The sequence below is a fragment of the Corythoichthys intestinalis genome, chromosome 14, assembly GCF_030265065.1.
Source record: "Corythoichthys intestinalis isolate RoL2023-P3 chromosome 14, ASM3026506v1, whole genome shotgun sequence".
NCBI lineage: Eukaryota > Metazoa > Chordata > Actinopteri > Syngnathiformes > Syngnathidae > Corythoichthys > Corythoichthys intestinalis.
The window spans coordinates 42,668,209-42,692,477 of record NC_080408.1 but is presented as its reverse complement, the minus strand read 5'-3'; the positions used below and the strand labels follow the sequence as shown (position 1 = coordinate 42,692,477).

Below are 24,269 nucleotides of genomic sequence, written 5' to 3'. Positions count from 1 at the left end.
TAAATAGTTAAATATTTCAAATAATCAAATATTTTTACTTGGCAAAATAGGATAGATCAGACCCACCTAGTGCAGTTTTACAGCACTTCATAGTACAGTTATGAAAATGTTTAACTTAATGGTTTGTAAGTCTAACCATAGTCTAACCTTGTAAAACCTTGTCTTTCTTTAGCTGGCAACAGCCCATCAGAAAGCCCCAGAAATGTTTCTGCCAGCAGCTCTGCTAACTTCCAGTTTGCCCGCAGGTAAGCGTTGACTTGAAAGGATTTGAATAACTGCATGTGACATCAGGTTTCGCTTATCACCAGCCTATTGCTGATACAGGTTCAGACATTTGTGTAATTCAGTTTGAGCTGATTAAGTACAGACCAGCCGATCAAATGTAGGTCTGTGTTGCGTCTCCCAAATTGACTAAACTGTGGGTTCAAAAGACCACAAGACAATGAATGAGCAACAGAAAGCTGAGTTGCTATTTCGATTCATGAGTCGTTTCAAACAAGTTAAGATCAGGACCACTGTCGTCACAGATTACTTGAAAAAGTCATTTAATTACTGATTACTGATTACGCCTCAAAAAAGTAATCTAGTTACTTATTGCTTCATTATCAAAGTAACTAAGTTTCTTTAAAAGTAATCTATCAGTTACTTTTTACCCATTTTTCTCCCTTTGCCGCCTCAACATAAGAATGACAACAGAAAAATGTCATCACATGTAATTGACTTTCCGATGATTGAATTTAAAGGGGAATATCAGAATTTCGCGCTAGCTTAGCCACTCCGGAGCCCTGAAACTAACAAATATCTGACAAACTGCTTGGAATTTGTTGAAATCAACTCCACAGACCAACTAAACCCCGCTAACTCTAAGATCAAGCCTCATGTCAAAACTTCTGAATTTCGGGTTATGGTTAACAGCATATCAGTGCCAATGTAAAACAATGCAAACTGACGGCACAATAATCAACAACACACAAGTGGATTGTACAGTGCAATAAACACAAAGGTGGTGGCGGGCGCGGATGCGCGTGCAGCCGTGCACATTAACACCCCGGAAGTACTCCTCTCAACAAACACGCGGTCAATTTGGCCACAAAACGTGGCGGCAACTAAGCACTTTACACTCAATTGGACTTACAACACATCCCACAGATGCTAAACAAACCCATCACCTCACGGCAAAAATTTTAAACACGCATATGATGTAAACAAAGCTTGCCAACTTGGAGCGATGACTGCCCGTCGTTGCTACGAAACGGCCGCGCATGTAGGGGGTCCAACCTTTTGCTGATACTCTCCAGAATGAAAGAAAAATACTCACCTTCATTCATGGATATCCACAGATCAACATTCCCTTGCAACGTCTCAACACTCGGCGCAAATGCCCACCCGCCTCAGTCCCACAACACGTGACGTGAGACCAAAACAGGAAATAGCTAAGAGGTTGTCATGGAAACACGTACTGGGAACCTTTTATTTTAGCATTTTCTATTCAAAATGCTCTTCGTACATGATTACAATATTCTTCATTCTACATACGTTATGAGGCAATGAAAAAATAGTAACGCAGAGACACTAAGGAAACTAACTTTAATCAGATTACTGGTGTAGAAAAATGAACGCGTTAGATTACTCGTTACTGAAAAAGTAATCAGATTACAGCAACACATTACTAACTAACGCGTTAATGACAACACTGATCAAGATGAACCCAAAATCTCCGTTTGGATGTCATGGTCTAATTTTTGAAAACACAATGTTTTTTTTTTTTTTTTTTGTGTGTGTACTTTTTAAAAGAAAAATTAACAGGATAATCACCACATGTCCTGACCTGTCCATTTTACACCCATGATGGAAACAAACAGTAAAAAGCAGGCACGCCAGCTGAAAAGCCTCAGGGCCTCTTGCTGGTCACGGGTCTTTGGTAGCATTGCTGTGATTATGGGTGAAATTGCAGACTTCTCAAAACACTTCTCAGAACACACAGGGGCTGAGAAGAGCATAAGCCAGAAATGGTTTCTTGTATAATTTGGAGTTTCTGATGTTTTTATTTATTTATTTTTTTAATAAACAATCTTCAACCACAATGCTGAGGTCAATCTAAGTTAAATGACATAATATTACAAATTTTACATGACATTACTAGACATGGCAAAGTAAGCAATTTTTACTTTTCTCCTTGTAAAGAGTTTTGGAAATATTTCACCCTTCTAGAGGTTTTAAAGTCTCAGGAAAATACTTGAATTCTAGTAGCCATGGACTAGTCGTATTAATTATATAACTACGAATAACCTAGGTTTGACAACACCGGTTCAGACCGTGGGTCACAGAGAGCTAACTTACGGTTACATGATGAACAATGAGTGGCGAATTAAGAGCGCTGTACTTCAAACTCATCCTGTTTATGAAAGTCGATTGTCAAATGCTGGTGTTGTGCAGTAATGAGCAGACATGACTTCTGTGGCGTTTGTTAACTTTTTTTTAATGTCCGACAACACTCGTGCGCACACACTAGATAACATCAAATGCAACCTAGATGTGTTACGTTAGATCCTCCCAAGTCCCATGCCATTGGCTGCGTGAGCCCAGAGTGATCATGGGACGCGTAGTCCATATACTACATGGATGAATTAAAAACCGCCATGACTGAACGGAAGTTAAGAAGGCCAAATCAGTCCATACCAGTGACTATAGATAATGCTGCAAATCTTGTTAATTCAGTACATGACACAGATGGACTCGGACCACAAATAGATGTTTTTCTCTTGTGGTAAACATACCTGCTAAGAGAGTAGTAGCAATCAGCAGTGTGCCCCGCCTCGCTTTACAAACAGTAATGATTGTTCTCAGCACTTTTATACAAAATTTCTTAGATCAGTAAGAAGTAAGCACATAAATAGTATGCACTATAATGCATGTTTATTAGGGGTGTAACGGTACACAAAAATCTCGGTTCGGTACGTACCTCGGTTTTGAGGTCACGGTTTGGTTCATTTTCGGTACAGTAAGAAAATACAAAATATAAATGTGCTAGTTGTTTATTACACACTTTTGTGCTTTCAACAATAGGATCATTAGCCTGCACAAAGCTAGAATTCTGCTCAAAAATGGAAAATACAATATTCTGAAATGTAGATATTTTGAAAAACAAAATAAAAATAATTTTGACTAAGACTTTTTCTTTAAAATATCTGATTTGCAAAATTGAACAGTTGCAACACTGAATTGAAGAGTTGTACCATCTATATTCTTTTTTTAAATTGAATTCCCCACCCAGAGGGCCAACCATCTTCCATGTTAACATTTAACCGTTACCCACGCTGCTCACTGCACTTCTGAGTGGTGCGACGGCCCTGGCCGTTTAATTGTTATCTTTTTTGAGACTGTCAGTTATCTGATCGCCGCGTCCGCCAGCTGGCTGCCTCTGTTGTTGCTGAAAAATAGCCCCCCCGCATGAAATGTCCCCCCTGACGGGAACGCTTATTTATAACACTTTATTGAGGTGAAAACATCAAATGTTTTCATGGACGCATTACAGTTACGACTGTAAAATCAGTTTTAAATAAATAAGACAAAATACTAGTACTTTATTTAGCAAATCGTGGACTGGGACACATAACCATCGTTGAACAGAAATGTATTAGTCTACAGGTTTTCAAGACCATATCTCAATGACAATCACACAGGTATGACATTTATTAGTTCGAGCAGAGTAAAATAATACATATATTCACGGTACAAGAAAATCGTTTCCATGTCCAGCGATTGGTAAGAAAAAGCTGTGCAAGTGACGTGTGGGCGCTCAATAATAAAAATAAACAAACAAATAAACAAACGCTCAATAAAGCGTTATAAATAAGCGTTCCCGTCGGGGGGGGGGGGGGGGGGCATTTCACGCAGGGCGGCTATTTTTCGGCACAACACCTCCCCTCCCAACGTGTCGTGCTCTGATTGACGCCGGACGGGCAGACGACGTCACCGCCGCTGACGGGCCACCGGAACTAGCCGCTGTCTGACATGCATCCATTATGCAGCGCTTTGTTTACATTTGCGACAATAACGACACTTGCTTTACGGCAGCTAATCCGATACACGGTAATACAGCTCTGGGTAATGCTATTAGGCCGTTGTTTGAGCTTGCATACCCGCGTGTGTGTTGTATTGTGCCTGAGTCTTGTTAACCAAGTAAAGGCAGCGTTAACAAAAGTCATCTGACCGCTCGTCATTTTACAGTCAACACTCAGAGTTCGCAACTTCGCATTTGACAGCATACGTGCCGCGTACCTCCTCGCAAGCTGTTAGCTCGCCATTCATTCACCTGTGCATTTGATCGCTATTTTGTTACACTCCCGCTTTTTCGGTGAGGTATTTTGTGTTCATTCGTTGTTGGATCGTTTTTGTTCACCAGAACAAAATAAGAGCACCGCAGCAGTAGATGTAAACTGCCGTTTTCGTTTAACCCGTTTTGTTTAGTGTAGAAGCCAGGGTAGTGGCTGTATTGTTTTTTCTTTTTTACGATCAGGGTTTATTTAGCGGGTGGGGTTCAAGTGTAGTTTCATTTTGTTTGTTGTTTTGGCCTAGGCTTACGCTGAAGCCAGCTTCCGCATTTTGTATATTTTGTTCATTGCGAGTTCGACTTGTGTGAATAAATTTGTGTCCACTTCCAACTTGTCCGTGGGACGTAACAGTGGGATTATGGGAAGCATGAGCGGGCATTCCGCGCTTGCGTTAAATGTGTCAAATATTTTAACATGATTAATTAAAAAAATTAATTACCGCCCGTTAACGCGCTAAATTTGACAGCACTTTACATTCTGTCAGAAACTCGTTCGGTACGTCCCGTACCGAACCGAGGACCACGTACCGAAACGGTTCAATACAAATACATGTACCGTTACACCCTTAATGTTTATATGATGGCATTGTTATTTTTGCTTGTTAGCAAAATAAAATATGATGGCATTGTTATTTTTGCTTGTTGGCATAATAAAATAAAATAAATTAAAAAAAACAAGTATTTTTTTGTTTCAGAGCACTGAATGTATTGAATCGAATCTAAAATCGTGTCCCTCGTATCGAAAATCGTATCGAACCTCGACTTGAGTGTATCGTTGCATCCCTAGTAAACACACTGGCTGCTTTCTTAAAAGGGAATGAGCATAGCCGAACAACACATCGTCAAAGCGGGCTGAAAAGACTTAATTTTTTCTTTTCCTAAAAAAAAAAAAAAAAAAACAACAAAAAAACAAAAAACGAATTTACCGACATGGTTAACATTATGTCGCCAGTCGAGAACCATCTCGGTAACTGTAAATTATCGGTAAACCGCCCTGCTCTACCTCTCTACTATGGCACCCAATTCAGTTCAGGGTTATGGGCATTAGTTCTGCCGTACAAAATATTCCAGCAGATTCCCAAGAACAGTTTGTGTTGCTTGTCTGAATGACTCATTAAAATAAGACTCTATAGACTGCCAATGTGTAGACAAAGAGTGCTGTGCAGTGTTTATAGGTTCATTGAGTCCATCTCTCATTCACACGAGTATCCAATTATTTCGTCACACAAACCTGGAGCAGCGGTAACATGCAATTTCTGGCCTAAAATCTGTCATGACTAAACTGCCCAATTAGGAAAACAATCTTAGACCCACACAGCAGATTATTGATCTTTACTCATAGACCAACATGCTGCAATTTATATCCTGCTTTCATCATATTCAAACTCTGACAAGTATATTGATTGTTTTTTTTAGTTTTTTTTTTTTTTTTAATTTCGAGCAGTTACAAAAGAAATCCAACAACAAGAGATGAGAAAAAAATTATAGTAGTAATTAGTGCTAATAATAACAAAACAAAACAAAAATATATATATATGTATGTAGCTTGAAAAGGGCTGGGAAGAAACTGAGCTTTTTTGAGTCCCTAGTCCCTACCCCTATTTAGTCTTTAAAATTTTCATGGGCGCACTCAGCACAGTCACTATCATTATCACCATCATCATCATCATCACCAGATTCGCCGCCACCACCACCATCATAGTCTTTCCCTAATCCAGAGGCTGTGGATTCGATTCGCCGCCCTGATGACCTCATCTAAGTATCCTTGAGCAAGATACTAAACCCCACGTTGCTCCTGTTGCTGCGTCACCAGTATATAGATTAGGATTAGTGCTTTGAGGGCCTTAAAAAGGTTGAAAGGCGCAATACAAATGTTACTCCATTTACCATTACCATTTAACCAATCAGAGGACTGAGTGAATACTAGTGAGGAGACGGCAGGCATGAGAGAGAGGCGCGGCTGCATCGAAGCGGAAATAACCTAGTTTTAAATTGATTTTGATTTAATTGATTTAAAAAAAAGCAGATACCGATATACGTCAAATTTCCTAATATAGGCTGCAATTATCTGTCTATCTGTGATTTATATATAATACTATATTGACCTCAGTGGAGGCAAATTCGTTCACAGCTTAGTGCATATTAAGCCTCAGCAGACATAATAAATGTATGACTTACTGTATATTTTATGGCAGTGTTTCCCAACCTTGATTGAGCCAATCTATATTTCACATTGTAAAAAAATGTCTTGACACTTGACACAAAGAAAATGCACAGGTTTAGACTAGAGGTGGGAATCTTTAGGCACCTAAAGATTCGATTACGATTCAGAGGCTACAATTTGATTATAGATCGATTATTGATGACAACCCAAAGCTATTAATGATTCGTACATTAGTTGCAAAAATTGTACAAAAAGCCTCTCAGGCTTAAATAAATGACTACTTAATAGGGCTGTCAAAATTATCGCGTTAACGGGCGGTAATTAATTTTTTAAATTAATCACGTTAAAATATTTGACGTATTTAATGCACATGCCCCGCTCAAACAGATTAAAATGACAGCACAAGTGTAATGTCCACTTGTTACTGGTGTTTTTTGGTGTTTTGTCGCCCTCTGCTGGTGCTTGGGTGCGACTGATTTTATGGGTTTCAGCATGATGAGCATTGTGTAATTATTGACATCAACAATGGCGAGCTACTAGTTTATTTTTTGTTTGAACATTTTAGAAATTTTATTAAAACGAAAACATTAAGAGGGGTATTAATATAAAATTTCTATAATTTGTACTAACATTTATCTTTTAAGAATTACAAGTCATTCTATCCATGGATCGCTTTAACAGAATGTTAATGTAAATGCCATCTTGTTGATTTTTTGTTATAATAAACAAATACAGTACTTATGTACAGTATGTTGAATGTACAGTGGGGCAAAGTATTTAGTCAACCACCAATACGTTCTCCTACTTGAAAAGATTAGAGAGGCCTGTAATTTTCAACATGGGTAAACCTCAACCATGAGAGAAAGAATGTGGGGGGAAAAAACAGAAAATCACATTGTTTGATTTTCAAACAATTTTATTTCCAAATTAGAGTGGAAAATAAGTATTTGGTCACCTACAAACAAGCAAGATTTCTGGCTGTCAAAGAGGTCTAACTTCTTCTAACGAGGTCTAACGAGGCTCCCCTCGTTAGCTGTGTTAATGGCACCTGTTTTAACTCATTATCGGTATAAAGGACACCTGTCCAAAATCTCAGTCAGTCACACTTCAAACTCCACTATGGCCAAGACCAAAGAGCTGTCGAAGGACACCAGAGACAAAATTGTAGACCTGCACCAGGCTGGGAAGACTGAATCTGCAATAGGTAAAACGCTTGGTGTAAAGAAATCAACTGTGGGAGCAATTATTAGAAAATGGATGACATACAAGACCACTGATAATCTCCCTCGATCTGGGGCTCCATGCAAGATCTCACCCCGTGGCGTCAAAATGATAACAAGAACGGTGAGCAAAAATCCCAGAACCACACGGGGGGACCTAGTGAATGACCTACAGAGAGCTGGGACCACAGTAACAAAGTCTACTATCAGTAACACAATGCGCCGCCAGGGACTCAAATCCTGCACTGCCAGACATGTCCCCCTGGTGAAGAAAGTACACGTCCAGGCCTGTCTGCGGTTCGCTATACAGCACTTGGATGATCCAGAAGAGGACTGGGAGAATGTGTTATGGTCAGATTAAACCAAAATAGAACTTTTTGGTAGAAACACAGGTTCAGGTATTTGGAGGAGAAATAATACTGAATTGTATCTGAAGAACATCGTACCCACTGTGAAGCATGGGGGTGGAAACATCATGCTTTGGGGCTGGTATTCTGCAAAGGGCCCAGGACGACTGATCTGTGTAAAGGAAAGAATGAATGGGGCCATGTATCGAGAGATTTTGAGTGAAAATCTCCTTCCATCAGCAAGGGCATTGAAGATGAGACGTGGGTGGGTCTTTCAGCATGACAATGATCCCAAACACACAGCCAGGGCAACAAAGGAGTGGCTTCGTAAGAAGCATTTCAAGGTCCTGGCGTGGCCTAGCCAGTCTCCAGATCTCAACCCCATAGAAAATCTGTGGAGGGAGTTGAAAGACCGTGTTGCCCAACGACAGCCCCAAAACATCACTGCTCTAGAGGAGATCTGTATGAGGGAATGGGCCAAAATACCAGCAATACCAGCAGTGTGTGAAAAGCTTCTGAAGAGTTACAGAAAACGTTTGGCCTCCGTTATTGCCAACAAAGGGTACATGACAAAGTATTGAGATGAACTTTTGGTATTGACCAAATACTTATTTTACACCATGATTTGCAAATAAATTCTTTAAAAATCAAACAATGTGATTTTCTGGGTTTTTTTCCACATTCTGTCTCTCATGGTTGAGGTTTACCCATGTTGACAATTACAGGCCTCTCTAGTATTTTCAAGTGGAAGAACTTGCACAATTAGTGGTAGACTAAATACTTATTTGCCCTACTCTATATATCCGTCTTGTGTCTTATCTTTCCATTCCAACAATAATTTACAGAAAAATATGGAGTATTTTATAGATGGTTTGAATTACGATTAATTAATTTTTAAGCTGTGATTAACTCGATTAAAAATTTTAATCGTTTGACAGCCCTACTATTTAAGTATTCAGTTAACAGTTCAAAAGAGTAAATAAAATACCGGTTGACCGGTTTCAACAGCCGCTGGTAAAAATGTATTATAGAACCACAGTTAAGTCATTTGTTCGCAAGCCAAGGCGTGTCCTTAATACAAATGAAAGACATTACAGTAGTGTATGCTTAAGATTCATTTACCGTAATTTTCGGACTATAAGCAGCTATTTTTTCCCTCTCATTTGAAATCGTGAGATTTATAGCCAGGGGTGCACATAATTTTTTTGCCCAGGTTCTCAGAGGAGGACCTGGAGATGTGACTTGGTCCTCATTGAGCTTGAGAGCCGACCCGCCTGATGCGATAAATTTATGACAAGCTTTACTTAGAGCCAATTAACTTTAATTAATTATATTAACAATTAATGCTTGATTAACATCAACTGTCACAACAAAATTGCCATTACTTTGAAGTGAAATGTAAAGAAATAAGAAGCACCAATTCAAAATAAAGGGCATTATGCGGCTCCCACATTAACTCCAAGCCTTTTTAAAAGTGGGATATCCTCCTCATAAGACCTCATTGAACGTGCATGTTTAGCTTTGTAAAATGCGAGCAAAAACACGTTTGTCAGTGCATGTCGCTGTTCATTACCTTTATTCCGCCACTTGTCCATAGGGCGAGTGGGGTCCTGTTTGACATCGATAGTTTGCTTAATTGCCACATGCTCTCTGTTTTTTTTGTGCTTTTCAAAGTTTGGAAGGCTGAAATTCTTTGACCCTACATAAAATGCGCTGCTCTTATCGGCGACATTGGGATTCTCACGGCACATTTTGTACCGCATTTCCGTGCGAGCATCATTTGCTTCTAGCCATCTAGCTGCTGTGGCCACTTTTCAGCAAAAGTCATTTTTTTCGGTAGCTCCGGTGACGTCTCTGTCGTCTGTCTGTCTTTTGACGGGGGTGGGGGAACACGGAAGTAATTTAGTGATGGCCAAATGAAGCCTCATGAAGCAATGAAGCTTTGCAGCCAATTGGTTTGCACATGTAGCAAAGCTTCATGGTGCGTCATTTACCCTATGGCGCCATCAAGTGGTCTAGAAGCCCAAGAGGTCAACATTGTTAAGAATTCAATGGCTATTTGCTTAAGACAAAGATATGAATGTGCTTTAGAGCTGTCCCGACTAGTCGACATAGTCGACGTCATCGATGACGTAAATCCGTCGACGAGCAAAACATCACGTCGACGGTTAATGAAGGGTTAAAAAAATATATGCGTGGAAAGTTCAGAATGTGGGACGCTCTGCATGCAAGCGGGGAAAGCGGCACAAAGACAAAAAAGCGCACCAGAGTGTCCAAAACATTGACTTATTTCAAAGAAACAAAGGAGGGTACACTGTTTTGTCCTGTCTCTTCAATGCCAAGCTTGGCTGCACGTCGGCCGAGAATGAACACCTAAAGCGCCGTCAACCAGTTTGTAAGTCCATCTAACTAACTAACGACATGTTTTATTGAAGTTGCTAAGCCTGTCACGATATGCAATGAGTCCAATTATCGCACGGCAAATAAAAATGAGGCCGGTAATTTTCACGGCTGCCTTTTATCGCTGCGCACGTCCGTGCGTGCGTGCATACATGGGTGCGTGCGCGCTGATGGCTCCAGTTCCTTTCTCTTATCAACAAGCTGTATAATTAAAGTTCAGACATACAAAATAAGAAAACACATCCATATTAAACACGTTAGCACTGCTACACTGAGGTGAATGGGGGAAAAAGGCAACTTACTTTAGCCTGCTATAAAACATTGGCAGTTGTCTCGTGAAAGCAAACTTGCGGTTAAAAGGTGACACTTCAAACAAGAAAAATGACTGGTTAACAACATTTGCAAACGAAAAAATGACCCCAAAAAAATCTATTACTGACCCTACTTGCAATTACAAAAAGTGCTTTTTTGCTGAGTGTAAAGCTGAAGTTAGCGGTTTAGCGAACGTACTTCCGGTAAACATTTCAAAATAAAAGCATGTCATGTTCTTCATATAAATAGCGATTTCTGGAGTTAATCCCACATACTTCAAAATTCAGATTCTACACTAAAAATACCTTTAAAATGACACTCTTTATGAAAAATCTGATTGGCAATGAATAATTATAATTATCATAATACTATTATATATAGTACTATAATATTAATGCGAGGTGTTTTTTTAAGAATTGTTTTGAATCATGTTGGAAAGGAAGTCAGTGTTCTGAATCTGTTTACATGCCATTCTTTTGCACTAGTTAATTCTATCAGCATTTGAACTCGTTTATTTTTTGATTTATTATTGTTATTTACGTGTTTATTTGTACTTAAGTAAATAATTTACGTGTTCCAATATGTTTTTTGAATTGATAAGCGTCAACAAAAAATTTCATTGCTACATTAGTAAAAAAAAATTTTTTTTAATTTATAAGATTAGTCGACTAATCGTAAAAATAGTCGGCTGACTAATCGGGAGAAAATTAGTCGTTTGGGACAGCCCTAATGTGCTTGTGTTAGTAATTTAGTATGTGAACAAAATACAACAAGTGCTAAGGGTAATTTGTTATTCATTTTTATTTAGAAATAATAGCTTTCCCACAGTGGCTGGCTTTAAACAGTTTCTTTTTTTTTTTTGGAAAATATTTCACCAGCTTTAGAAAATATTCTTTCACAAGGCACAGATGAAGCTGGGGTGCAGAGAAATGTGAATGCCAGTTTATATAAATCTGGGTAGGTATTCTTTTGTGCCTCCCAGTACACTAATGGATTGTTCATTCAGTTGATGTTTGGTTCAGATAGGTACACACACACACTCACATTTATATTAAAGTAGTTTTTCTCCCTTACATTATTGAAAGCAATCAAATCAAAATGTTCCCATACGGGGAGGATCGCTCTTTTCGCGCAGGTTCCATCGCAAGCAAAGGACAAGGCTCGAAAAAAGATTGCACTGGTTGCACTGTTGCGCACAGATGTAACAAGTACAGGAGCCCGAAATCCACAAAATGTGAGATAACAGGCGATCGCCATTGCGTTTTGCAACCAATTTATACCGTAGTCTGTCCTGTTTTTGCAATGTGCGCCAAACGTTGGATCACTTCCAAAGCACTCACGAGATTCAGCCGGCCGCCGGCCGCCAGCGATGCTTCCCACGTCATCATTTCCGGGTTTTGCCGAAATGAAGCGCGCCTCGCTACAAGCTTCGTGGAAACCCCCCTCCCATTACTCGACACAAGCTTCGGAACCTCGGCTCATTTCGTCCCATCACTAAAGTAATTACTCAGTGTGGCCTGCCTCTTCAAAATTTTGAGAAGTTATTTTCTCGTGTCCGCCGCAAATACAGTGGTCAGCCATCGGTACGCAAAAGCGTATGGAAGCCGTAGAGGGCCAGCGCATTTGTCTACGTCCAGTACGCATGCGCGCATGCGGACCACTTATGTGCACCCCTGTTTATAGCCCAGCGTGGCTTATTTGTTGATTTATTTGGGTTAAATAGTGTCATCCGGAAAATTTTGTAACCAACTCCATTTATGTCCAGCTGGGATCTTTTACACGCATTCAAAAGGGAGATAATTTGCCGGATAATGCTAAACGACATCTGTCATAAAAATTACGGTATATTAAGGATCAGAGTAACGATGAGGTTCCGACGCCCTTAATACACAGTATCCCTCCCATATGTGAGCCCAGTTGTAAAATGCAACATAATCCACAGGCCTTGGACACTCATCAAAATTCCTCTTGTCATTTCTTATTTAGCAACATGTCCCCCAAAAGCTTGTTTGTGTGAAGAAGCCTTTGACCATCCTTGTCATCATGGATTGAATCAGTGAAAGAAAGTGGGACATGTCCTTAGAGAACATGCTGGACAGATGGGAGAGGGAAGGAGGGGGCATCATGAGTGTGTTACTTCTTGGTTGAGTTTATTTTATCTTTGTATGAAGTTAATGTTATTGCTGAGTAATGACAAAGAACAGTCTGGCAGGTGTTCAGCTGCAAAGTGGGACATTGGAGCATGACAGCCAGGCTTGTTTTGTCATTCTCATTAAGCAGTGTTTACTTTGTTCCTCACATTTGTCTCTCACTGTTTCTCTGCTCTGTTTGTACCTTCCCCATATCGCCTCTATGAAGCCATCTGGTCCGTACTGAGAGGTAAGAAATGTCCTAAAATGGTTGGTTTTCTAGCTCAGTTTCTTGTAGGTTGGACATCTACACTATCATTGTTAATGGCAGCCAATGAGTTAAAGAACTTGATTTATTTAGCAGTTAATCATAAAAGAGTCAGTAGTGTCACCACAAGCCAAAAGGTTAAAACAATTCCCCTCATCCCAGCAACAAAAACATTTGAGATATCGCAGTAAAGGCAGGCCAAAAAAATCCAGATGTCGCAGGGTGAGGCAGGTGACTAGTTTAAGAGGAAGAATTTAACCCTCCCAAAAAAGCGGAGAACAAAAATTTGAAGCTGCCGCGATGAATCGAATAATCAACAACTACTAACAACTAGAGGTGGGAATCTTTGGACACCTAACGATTCGATTACGATTACGATTCAGAGACTCCGATTCGATTATAAATCGATTATTAATGCCCCCCCTCCCATTAAAAATTTTTTTTTTTAATGTTTTGTATATTTGTTCCAAAATTGTTCAAAAATCCGGCTAAATAAACCAAACTACTATTTTAGTATCAAGTTACCGGTTAAAAACAGTAAATAAAATACTCAAGTCCCCATTCTGTATCAGCAGCTTTAAACTACATTCAATTAATTTAACGTTTTGAATTAACCGTTAAAGTTGTTAAAATTGCGCCCATTATTCCATAATTTCCCTCATGTTTACTTTCGACATGTGAAAGTTTAAAAACTGTTTCATCATTTAAAGATAGATTCAAGTCAAGATTTTGCCGATTTAGGGGTATTTTAGATAAAAAGTAATTAGGTTCTCTACAACAGAGCCTTCTAGAGAAGTCTACTGCTTTAAGATGGCGCCTGTTTATTAGCGCGGGAAAGTCTGTCATTTCACATCTAATCTAGATATATGATATATGTGATATCTACCATAGCCGTATTTTGCCGTATGTTTGTACCAACTAGCAACTAGGCGCTGTTTGTAGCGGCTGACGGCCACGGTCAAGTATTATTATTATTATTTTTTTTCTACCTAGCGGCATTAGCTGCAAATGATATTTACTCTCTGGGTCTGTTTCTCATTGCGTCCCGAAGACCGCGCTGACTGCGTTTTATTTCCGCTTTACCTGGTATAATTTAATAATTGGAATTTGGATGTTTGTGAATCGTTGTCGAATCTTCCACGGCCGAATCGCGACTAATCTAAGAATCGGAAATTTTGCACGCCTCTACTAACAATGATACAAAAACAATAAATAATCTGTAGCTTTTCTGTAGCTTTCACTAATTCATTTGTAACTATTCAAAATTGGATATTTACCATTAACTGCTTTTATTTTGGTGCACCAGGCTGGGAATACTGAATCTGCAATAGGTAAAACGCTTGGTGTAAAGAAATCAACTGTGGGAGCAATTATTAGAAAATGGATGACATACAAGACCACTGATAATCTCCCTTGATCGGGGGCTCCATGCAAGATCTCACCCCGTGGCGTCAAAATGATAACAAGAATGGTGAGCAAAAATCCCACAACCACACGGGGGGACCTAGTGAATGACCTACAGAGAGCTGGGACCACAGTAACAAAGACTACGATCAGTAACACAATGCGCCGCCAGGGACTCAAATCCTGCACTTCCAGACGTGTCCTCCTGCTGAAGAAAGTACACGTCCAGGCCAGTTTGCGGTTCGCTAGAGAGCATTTGGATGATCTAGAAGAGGACTGGGAGAATGTGTTATGGTCAGATGAAACCAAAATAGAATTTTTTGGTAGAAACACAGGCAATAAAAATACCTTACTGCAGCCGACAGCCGTTACAAACTGCGCCGACGTTGCTAAAAACTACGCCCGCATGTTGCTACGGTGGTAGCAGCCTAGCAGGTAGCGTCTGATGCGTGTCATAGATATCACATGTACGTAGAACTAGATGCGAAATGACCGACTCGGCGGCGTTAACAAAACAGCCGCCATCTTAAAGCAGTACACTTCTCGGCGCTCATAAATAAGATTAACGTTACTTTCACTCGCTCACTAACGTCATCCCTGCGGAGGGCTAGGTTTCTATTCATTATGACCACTGTCGATGCGTGGCTAACTCTTACATACAGGCTTTATTTCATCTGTGAAAACAGCGCTGTAGAGTGATTGGGGTGTAAAATAAAAACATAATAATGCTAACTGTCAATTTTAGCTCAGTAGTCATTGCTGGATAAAACACCAAGTAGCACTGGTGCCTAATGTGCTCCATTACAGCACAGCATTTATTTTGAACACTGCAAAAACTCAAAATCCTATCAGGACTTACAGTTTAGACTAATTTAAAACTTAACTAAACCTTATAGCTTGACACAAGTGGAAATTCAATTGAAACACGTAGGAAAAACACCTAACTTTTCAGTCATGTGTGTTTTCATGCGTAATGACATTTTTAGGTAAGAAATATATATATATATATATATATATATATATATGTATTTTTTTTTTTTTTAAATAAGATCTTAGTTTTTGGAGTGAAAGCAGTGAATGTCTTTTTTTTAAGTCACATTTGAGATGCAATTGTTGGCTGTTTTCAACAATGTACATCGAAAATAAAGACATTGATTGACTGAAAATGGTTCAATATTACATGAAATGTCTTGTTTTCTCATCTATATGTATAATTGCTCTTTAACTGAAAAAATTTTTTTATTCGATTACTCGATTAATCGATAGAATTTTCAGTCGATTACTCGATTACTAAAATATTCGATTGCTGCAGCCCTAGCCTAAAGCATGTTTATTGAATCACACAAATAAAAAAATAATAGCTCAAGACATTTCTGAATTCTTAGACTCAGAAACATCTCTCATAAAGTTGAATAAAAGGTTAAATAAATAGTTGTTCAAAATAATTTTTAAAAAACATGTTACTGTCCCTCTGTGCTGCCTTTATAATGTGAATTATTATTAAACATGAATAATGTAAAAAAACAAAAACAAAAAAAAAACGCTTGTCTCTATTAAATGCTTCATTGAGTGAGTTCCGTCAAATCCACTCACTGCTGAGAACAGCCGCACACACATATTAAATTAGTTCCCACAGCGCACTGGGGTTTAACAAGCAAAATGATGATTGACATATTCGATGTCTCTGAAGGTAGCGCTGCTAAGCTTGTCTGGCTAAATCAAAGCTTCAATGCCTGTCAATCATCCTTAACTTTACCAAGCAAAACTCGCAGTGCACTGCTCACCAAGAAAAGCAGAAGGAGGGAGTATGAGGCTGTACAAACATGAAGCAGAAAAATAAAGCCCGCAAACAGTTTGCTGAAGACATGTCAACAAAGCACATGGATTACTGGAACCATGTCCTATGGTCTGATGAGATGGGCGGGCTTTCTTGTGTACCGTCTTCAGAAGAGGCTTCCTTCTGGGGTGACAGCCATGCACACCAATTTCATGTAGAGTGCGGCGTATGGTCTGAGCACTAACAGTCTGACCCCCCCCCCCCCCCCCCCCCCCACCTCTTCAATCTCTGCAGCAATGCTGACAGCACTCCTGTAACGAGTCACATGACATTTTGCCGGGAAAATGACAATCAGGACTCAATTTGGACATTTAGGGATGTACGTAGTTTCTAAGGGGTGTACTCACTTTTGTTACCTGGGGTTTAGATATTAACGGCTATATTTTGAGTTATTTTGAGGGGAATATAAATTAACTCTATTATATAAGCTGCACACGGACTACTTTTCATAGTGTCAAAGTGTCATTTTGTCAGTGTTGTCCCATGAAAAGATATACTTAAAGGGTGTACTCACTTTTGTGATACACTGTGTATATATAATATATATGAAGAGATAAATACTTAGATGTGAAATCATTGCTATCATGGCTTTGTCAGGCTGCTGCTTACCATTGTGAAATGGGAAAGAGACAAATACAAAGTGAATCTACTCAAACTTTTTATTGCATACCTGGTATGGGTGACAATAGTTAAATAAAACTTTGGCTCTCAAAGGCCAAAATGGTGCTCAATTCGTGAAATTAAAACATGTATACTACTAGCCCAACTTTAAGAAAGTAAAAATACAATGAATGAATAATGAATAATTTTTTAAAACCCTGACTTTAAGGCCAAAAAGTGCAAGTTTTTTGAAATTATAAGTAAAAATAATAAGTAATAATAATTGACCACAGGATCTTGTCTCTCTATTAGCCTCCCTCCTTGTGCACCAGCAGCAACATAACTCCACTTTTGAATAGGTTTGCCACCTGTCCTTTGAAATTAGGAATCGTTCCGAATTGGGAAATAAAAGTTGCGTTCCGTATTGTGAATGCTACACCAACACCACAAGTTCTATTTAAAGTGTAAGGATGACTTAGTAAAAATCTTTAAAAAATATATACAGTGGGAAGAACAAGTATTTGATACACTGTCAGTGGGTTTTCCCATTGGCAGTGTATCAAATACTTGTTCTCCCCACTGTATAAATAGATGGATTTCTATGCATTTTAAGAGTTTTGGGAATGTCCCTTTTTTTTTTGTCTCCTGTATGGCTTTGAGCGCGAGGGGGGGCGTCCCTTATTTCTATTTCTGAAAGGTGGGAACCCTACTTTTGAAACAGGTCTCTAATTACTGCGGCATTTCTTTCAGTAAAGGACAATAAAAGTAAAGTAGACGAAGTGACGTTACCAGGGATTGTTGCCCAGGTCCAGCTCCCTTCCTGTGGATAACAGTCCTGCTGTTGCAGCCTCAAACTCTGTGTGTTTGTTCACATGTTTCGTCTTCAAATGTTTTACTCGTATCAGGTTCGAGGTATTGAAACTGGCCGATTTAATTCCACCTCTCGAAACTTTCAGGCCGCAAATCTTAAATGCGGCCATTGTACTCGACGGAGATCTTTGTATGCTGAAATATTTCCAGACCGCTGACATTTTCCTGTCCCAGTTCTTTTGTTTTTCCTCCATATGAAAAAGCTGCCCTGGCCTTGGTTAAGAGCGGCTATTGGCCCGCTCTCCTTGGTCTGGAGAAGGTCAATAGCGATAGCTGCTTGGCATGTAAACTGATCACGTGTGATTACACAACAAAGAAGTGTAGTGAGCGTCAGGAGAAAGAAGGCTGCTGTCAAGTGTTATAATACTCGACCGGTAAATGGTATCGGCGCCCTGTTTATTGGTACTCACCGATACGACCATTTTAGTGCTGGATCAGCCCCCCCCCCCCCCCCCCCCCCGCCAATACTGGTATCGGTATGGGTGCATTTTTATTAAAAATCCGTTCCTTTTCACCCGATTGCGATCGTCTGAAAAATGGCGTGATCCGTAGTCCCTATCCCTAGTTTTAAATGGACTTTTTCATTTCGGCCGGTAGGATTAAGAAAGGCCAATACGGATACTGTGTACGTCAAATTTCCAAATATCGGCCGACCAATATATCTGTGTCTCTAATTCAAATGTCATTTTTGTTTGTGTAAGCTCTATTAAACAGAGGGGTTGCTATAATGTTTATGGGTAAGCCATTCAATACCTAACTGAAGGAAAATTACTGTTATGCTTTTTCAGCAGAGGAGATGGCCGAAGATGGTCTGTGGCATCAGTTCCCTCCTCTGGATACTGCACCAATGCACCCAGTTCATCAGTATCTGTAAGCTTCTATTTAAATGTATGTTTTGGTATCCTTCAGTATTTTCCCATCAAGGCCTCCTGCAGTCACCTTTACTATGTCTGTACCAATCAATTTGCAAAGTGTGAAACTCTCACCTGCTCGCAGGCTTGAAGTTGGCCTTTTGAGTTGTGTGTTTTGCTTCGCCGGGCAGTCTGGAACCAAAATGTTCATTCATCGCGTGTCCGTGTTCTTGGCAGAAGGACAAACGTCGCTGGCGTATACAGACTGTCGGAACTGCCGTTTCACACTCGCACGTCAGCAGTGTTGAGGTCACGCGTGTGAACTAGAAGTGCGTCGTTAGAGGTCACACGAGACGCTCACACCAGACTTTAAAAGCACCAACAGGTTCACCAAATATTCCACATTAAGACCAGTTCTACACGACACAAGAAGAGGGGAAGAGATCTTGTTTTCATTAGTCATGACAACAGTTTATCATGCTGCACAGAGGGAAGAGATGAATCATCCAAGTGCTATTCAAGAGTAATGGAGATTGCTTCCAAGAGAACCTTTTCCAATGCAATTTGATCCGTTTTCCAGACTTAATTCGAATATTTTCATGACAAAAATCCCCACTAAATGCAGCTGTTTACGGCAATGAAACACTCCAAATAAAGCTAATCCCTCACAAGTGGTAATTTTTTCAAATTTGTTGTGACATTTTCATTCTCAATTTATACTTTTAGGGGACAAAAAAAATCAATGTTAAGATGCTATTTTGCACTTGTGAGTTACACTCTTTAGGTTTTGATTCATCTGTCTTGAAAGTCATTATTGAAACTGTAGTTGGCGGTAAAACAATAGCCGGTTCCTCTGTGTCACGGCTGTAATTTTGCATGGTTGGCCACATGGCTCAGAGACTATGAGGTCAGCCCTCCCCACACAAAGCCCCTTTCAGGGCTCCTCAGTGAGCTCTTTATGCCACTCTGGCCTGAAACATCTCCAGTTTCCTCAGTCTTTCTCCACCTCTTTCTATCACCCTTTTTCAGTCTTAATTTTACATTTCACATCCATTCCTCTCTTCCCTGTGTTTTCCTTTTACACTTAAGACCCCAGCCAGATGGAAGTTATCATGAATTCCAGCCCGCGCGTCACAAATTTTGACGTGCAGTGAGAAAAAGAAAGCACACATGGCCAACATAACAGCCGCACTGTCTGCTTTGGGATATACCGCAGCGCCAAATAAAAATCCTGGTTTTGCAGAAAAGAACACTAAAGGTCTCAGACTCCTGACAAAGATATATATTTAAAAAGTTGTTTTTTTTTAAATTACCATTTCTTTTTAATACACTCTCTTTCTTTTTAATACTCATTATGAAGCAAAAGTAAAAGCCTTGAACCTATAATCTCCCTGTTGTTCTTTTCTACCGTAGTCGTCATCTTCCCAGGAGCTCCTGCACCAGCTGCCCCTTCAGCCGACACAAGATGATCTCCACTTCCTATTTAAACATTTCCGGAGTACGGAATGTGCGGCAGATGAAGAGGGACCGCATGTGTCCCCTCCTGTCAGGATCCGCTCGCGTAGTCTCAGGTATCAAATATCAATCAATTCTAATCCGCATCACTTAGCCTAGTTAACCATTTTTAGGGCAAGTGATTAATCTTGGTACCGTAATTTTCGGACTATAAGGCGCACCTGACTATAGCATATTTTTTTCTCGTAATAGGACAGTTGCCATTCTTCTCATTATGTTCTAGTCTCCCAGGCCACGTTTTTAACTCGTCACATCATGGTCATGAAACAATTGTTCGTCAACGAAATATATTCATTATCGTCATTGTTGGCGAAAACAACACTGGTCCACATATGTTACATTATTTCTTCTTGTATTATCCTGCTTTTGTTGATATTATTTAGTGAGTAAATACAAATATACATTGATTAATGTTAATTAAAATCACAGTTAAAATGAATACGTTGATGAAAAATAAATTGTATTAAGAACTTAAAATAAATTAATGGATAAGGTCCATTTTGACTGGCTAGGTTGGCAGCAATCATTCACTGCCAGCCTCTCCCAGTCAAAATAGATTGGACGTCTGACACCGTCAATGGCAGCCACTGAGTAAAATGAGTGCCCAATAAAAGGTTAATAATTGTACAGTCATTAATGTTAAGTCATCGTCCAATTGCAGTTTAATAACCATGAGAAAACATTGCGATGCTGGTAATTTGAATTCACGTTCAAATGAAAATGGGTTACTGGCAAGTGACTGGTGGCTTCAAAAATAGTTACAGAGTGCCTGTAAAGCATTCATAAAGTTGCCTAGCCGTTAAGCATCACCAGTGCCGGCCTATTAAACCACTACTGAAATAGAAAGATCACGTTGCTTGCGTTACATGCTCTCGTTCCTACTTGTTATGCTGTATAGGTTGCTATTTTCAGTGTAGTTGTTGACAGTATATTGATTTCGCTGGCTTGTTCCAAAATTTCTCACATTACACGGAGCAAATGTGCTCATGACTTCTGCAGATGACAAACTCATCTAAAACACATTAGAGGCATTTTCAAATAGACTATGTTTGTGATGCGACGTGGCTGTCAGCGTCGGGAAAGCTCAGTAAGGCAGTATTGGCAAAGTGGATGCCTTTGGATTTGAAGACTGTATTTCCTGGATTAAAGTGATGAATAATGAAAAATCGTTTTTATGCTGGATCACGAAATTGTTCATCTCTCAACACATTTAATGTGATCTTTAGTAATTCGAACATTTGCTTTTTTTCATCCAGCCCCGGACGAACCTGTGGAACATTTGACAATGAGATTGTCATGATGAATCATGTTTATAAAGAACGCTTTCCAAAGGTACAGTGAGACTCGGAAGCTCTCGTTCTTTAATCTTTTTTATCAATTGTAACCTTTGTTTCATTTAGCACAATGTTAAATAACGTCCTTGATCTCTGATGTTTTCTTAGGCAACTGCACAGATGGAAGGTAGACTTCTGGACATCATTGAAGAGTGTTCGCCTGGAACTGCTCTGCCCCTGGCCGATGGTGTTCTCGGGTTCATCCAGCATCAGCTGGTGGAACTGGTGCGAGACTGCCTGGACAAGTCCCAGAAAGGCTTGGTCACCTCTCGGTACTTTGTGGAGCTGCAGGAGAAGCTGGAAAAGCTGCTGCATGAGGTACGTCTGCAGCGTGCACCTTAAAAACACTCGCGCATCTATGTTCTTTTAGTAAAATAACATTCAAATGTTCCATCTTGAACAGCCAGTTGATTTCTGGTGCCAGTTCACACTGCTCGGTTGCACATTGAGTACTTTCGTCTGGTCCCTTTAGAACATTGCACTGGAACTTGGTCGAGCTGTCATTTCATATTAAGATGTAGTAAACCATGACTTCAATGCCAAGATAATTCATTACATAATCTTTTCAGCAGACATTTAGTTTAGAAATGGTTTTACTCTTCATACTTCTTTCCAGTGACTACGCGGCAAAAAAAAAAAAAAAAAAAAGCCAACTGCACGGATCAACATGGCTCACCAGAAAATGTTGGTTTTGTTGGGATTTCATGCTGGTCTTACTGGTCTGTCACATAAGAAAATGGCCCTAAAACAGACCAAATTCCAGATAAAATCTAAGTAATTTTTTAATCCTACCTTCATGCAAGACATCAGCTCTAAAGTACAAATACATCAAAAGATGTCCTACTTAGCTCAGTTCACACAGTCCATAACTCAACAACTTCAATCATTTTCAGATTTAGCTCAATTCCTTTGTGGCTGTTTGAAGTTGCTTTCATGCATGTTTTGAAAAAATTAAAAAACAAACAAACAAACAAAAAAAACAACATTGTTTTAGGATAACAAAAATACTACATTGTTTCCAGTCTTTAAAATGAGCTTGGAAATACTGCAGTTTTTAGTTGGCTGAAAAATTACACTCCTTTAATGGCATAAATGAGAGTGCCATACCGCTCAAAATTTTTAAAGTCCTCCGATGTTGCAGTTTTTTTTATTGAGTTGCTTGTTGCTGTTCAAGTCAAAATATTTCCAGTGTTTGAAATCATGGAAACTGGATTCAAACACAAACTAAAGGAGACACTTTGCATCACTAAGTCTTTTCTATAATTCATAAACCTGACAAGCAAAGAACATTGAATGATTGATGCAAAACAATCACTAGACCAGATAATGAAAGAAAGTGATTTGTCGTTTCACCACCAGGCTTATGAACGTTCAGAAAGTGAGGAAGTGACCACCATTACAAAATTGGTGAAGAAGATCCTCATCATCATCTCCAGGCCTGCAAGGCTCCTAGAATGTCTGGTAAGGCCGGTTTGGATCTTACAAATTGTACTAAATACTTGAAATACAGATGTCTCAGCACAGACTGGTTATATGTTCTAGTATGAATAATAATTACACTTGGCTGATGTTAGATCTGATGGAATGTATTGTGATGTTTTGTTCTTAAAAGTTGGCGGTTGCAGAGCTACACTGTCAAGTTGATAAATGTTCTAATGAGCTGTGATGTTTTACATTGTTTGCTATACTTTTCACTCCCTGTCACTTTAGTGATTTCTTTCTTTTTCCATGTTGGCTTAATAATAGTTAACTGAGTATCTGTGTCAAATACTGTGGAACAGCGCATCAGTAAGCACATTTACATGTACCAAAGAATCCTTTCATAATCGTGTTTTTGGCAATTACCCAGCTAGAGGTGGCCATGTAAACACATGCAAAAACTGAATATGCTCTTGTTCTGGTTTATTAAAACCCAATTACTGCCACGGGGTAACCCTTTTCTAAAGTGAAAAAACACCTGCAGTCACCTTTAAAAGGAGCTGTTGTGAATGCTCCATTTTCAAAGGAAGTTGGTCTTTTGAGGAGTGAGGACAGAAAGTACATGTTAGTAGAGGTAGACAGATGCATCGGCCGGCCGATATATGGACTTTTTTCCCAAAATTGGCCATTGGCCGATTAACAAAAAGAATAAGCCGATAAAGGATTTTGATCAGGCATCTGTGTTGGCAACTGTGGTCGCCGTTGACTGTTGGTTGGACCCCGGAAGGACCATTGTAAAAAAAAAAAAAAAAAAAAAAAAAAAAAAAAAAAAAAATGTATATATATGTGTGTGTGTATATATATATATATATATATTTTTTTTTTTAAAAGATTTTTACTAAGTGATCCTTACACTTTAAATAGAACTCGTGGTGTTGGTGTAGCATTCACATTAGCATTAGCTTTAACGTGGCGAGCGTACTCTTAAACTCTCACTTGTTTACCTCTCGTCGTGACATGCTGGTGGTTTTAATTACTTGAAAATAATATACTGTTCTTGCTGAGTGCGTATAATCATAAAAAGGAGTGTTGCATTTTTTGGTTTGGTAGCACTAGATCAAATTAGTCGAATTAGTCTCAGGTCATCATTGCAAATTTGAAGTTGTTGACGCAACTTAAAAAAATGTCTTTCATTATCTACGTGCTTAAAAAAATATATCGGCCTCAAATTTCGGGTTACAAAATTGGTTTTGGATATTGGCAATC

The 24,269-nt window shown here is 39.3% G+C and overlaps 1 protein-coding gene across 7 annotated transcripts in view; it reads left to right on the top strand.

The window, feature by feature from the left end:
* mast3a (microtubule associated serine/threonine kinase 3a) overlaps positions 1-24,269 on the top strand; it is a 70,038-nt gene that overhangs the window by 14,095 nt on the left and 31,674 nt on the right. For 3 of the 7 annotated variants that reach the window (XM_057856822.1, XM_057856818.1, XM_057856820.1), the window contains 7 exons: positions 173-245; positions 13,135-13,155; positions 18,673-18,754; positions 20,149-20,306; positions 21,507-21,582; positions 21,693-21,902; positions 22,944-23,045. In XM_057856822.1, coding sequence (XP_057712805.1) covers positions 173-245; positions 13,135-13,155; positions 18,673-18,754; positions 20,149-20,306; positions 21,507-21,582; positions 21,693-21,902; positions 22,944-23,045 — 722 coding nt within the window. The remainder of the gene's footprint in view (positions 1-172; positions 246-13,134; positions 13,156-18,672; positions 18,755-20,148; positions 20,307-21,506; positions 21,583-21,692; positions 21,903-22,943; positions 23,046-24,269) is intronic. The other 4 variants (XM_057856819.1, XM_057856821.1, XM_057856824.1 and 1 more) reach the window with 3 other exon arrangements.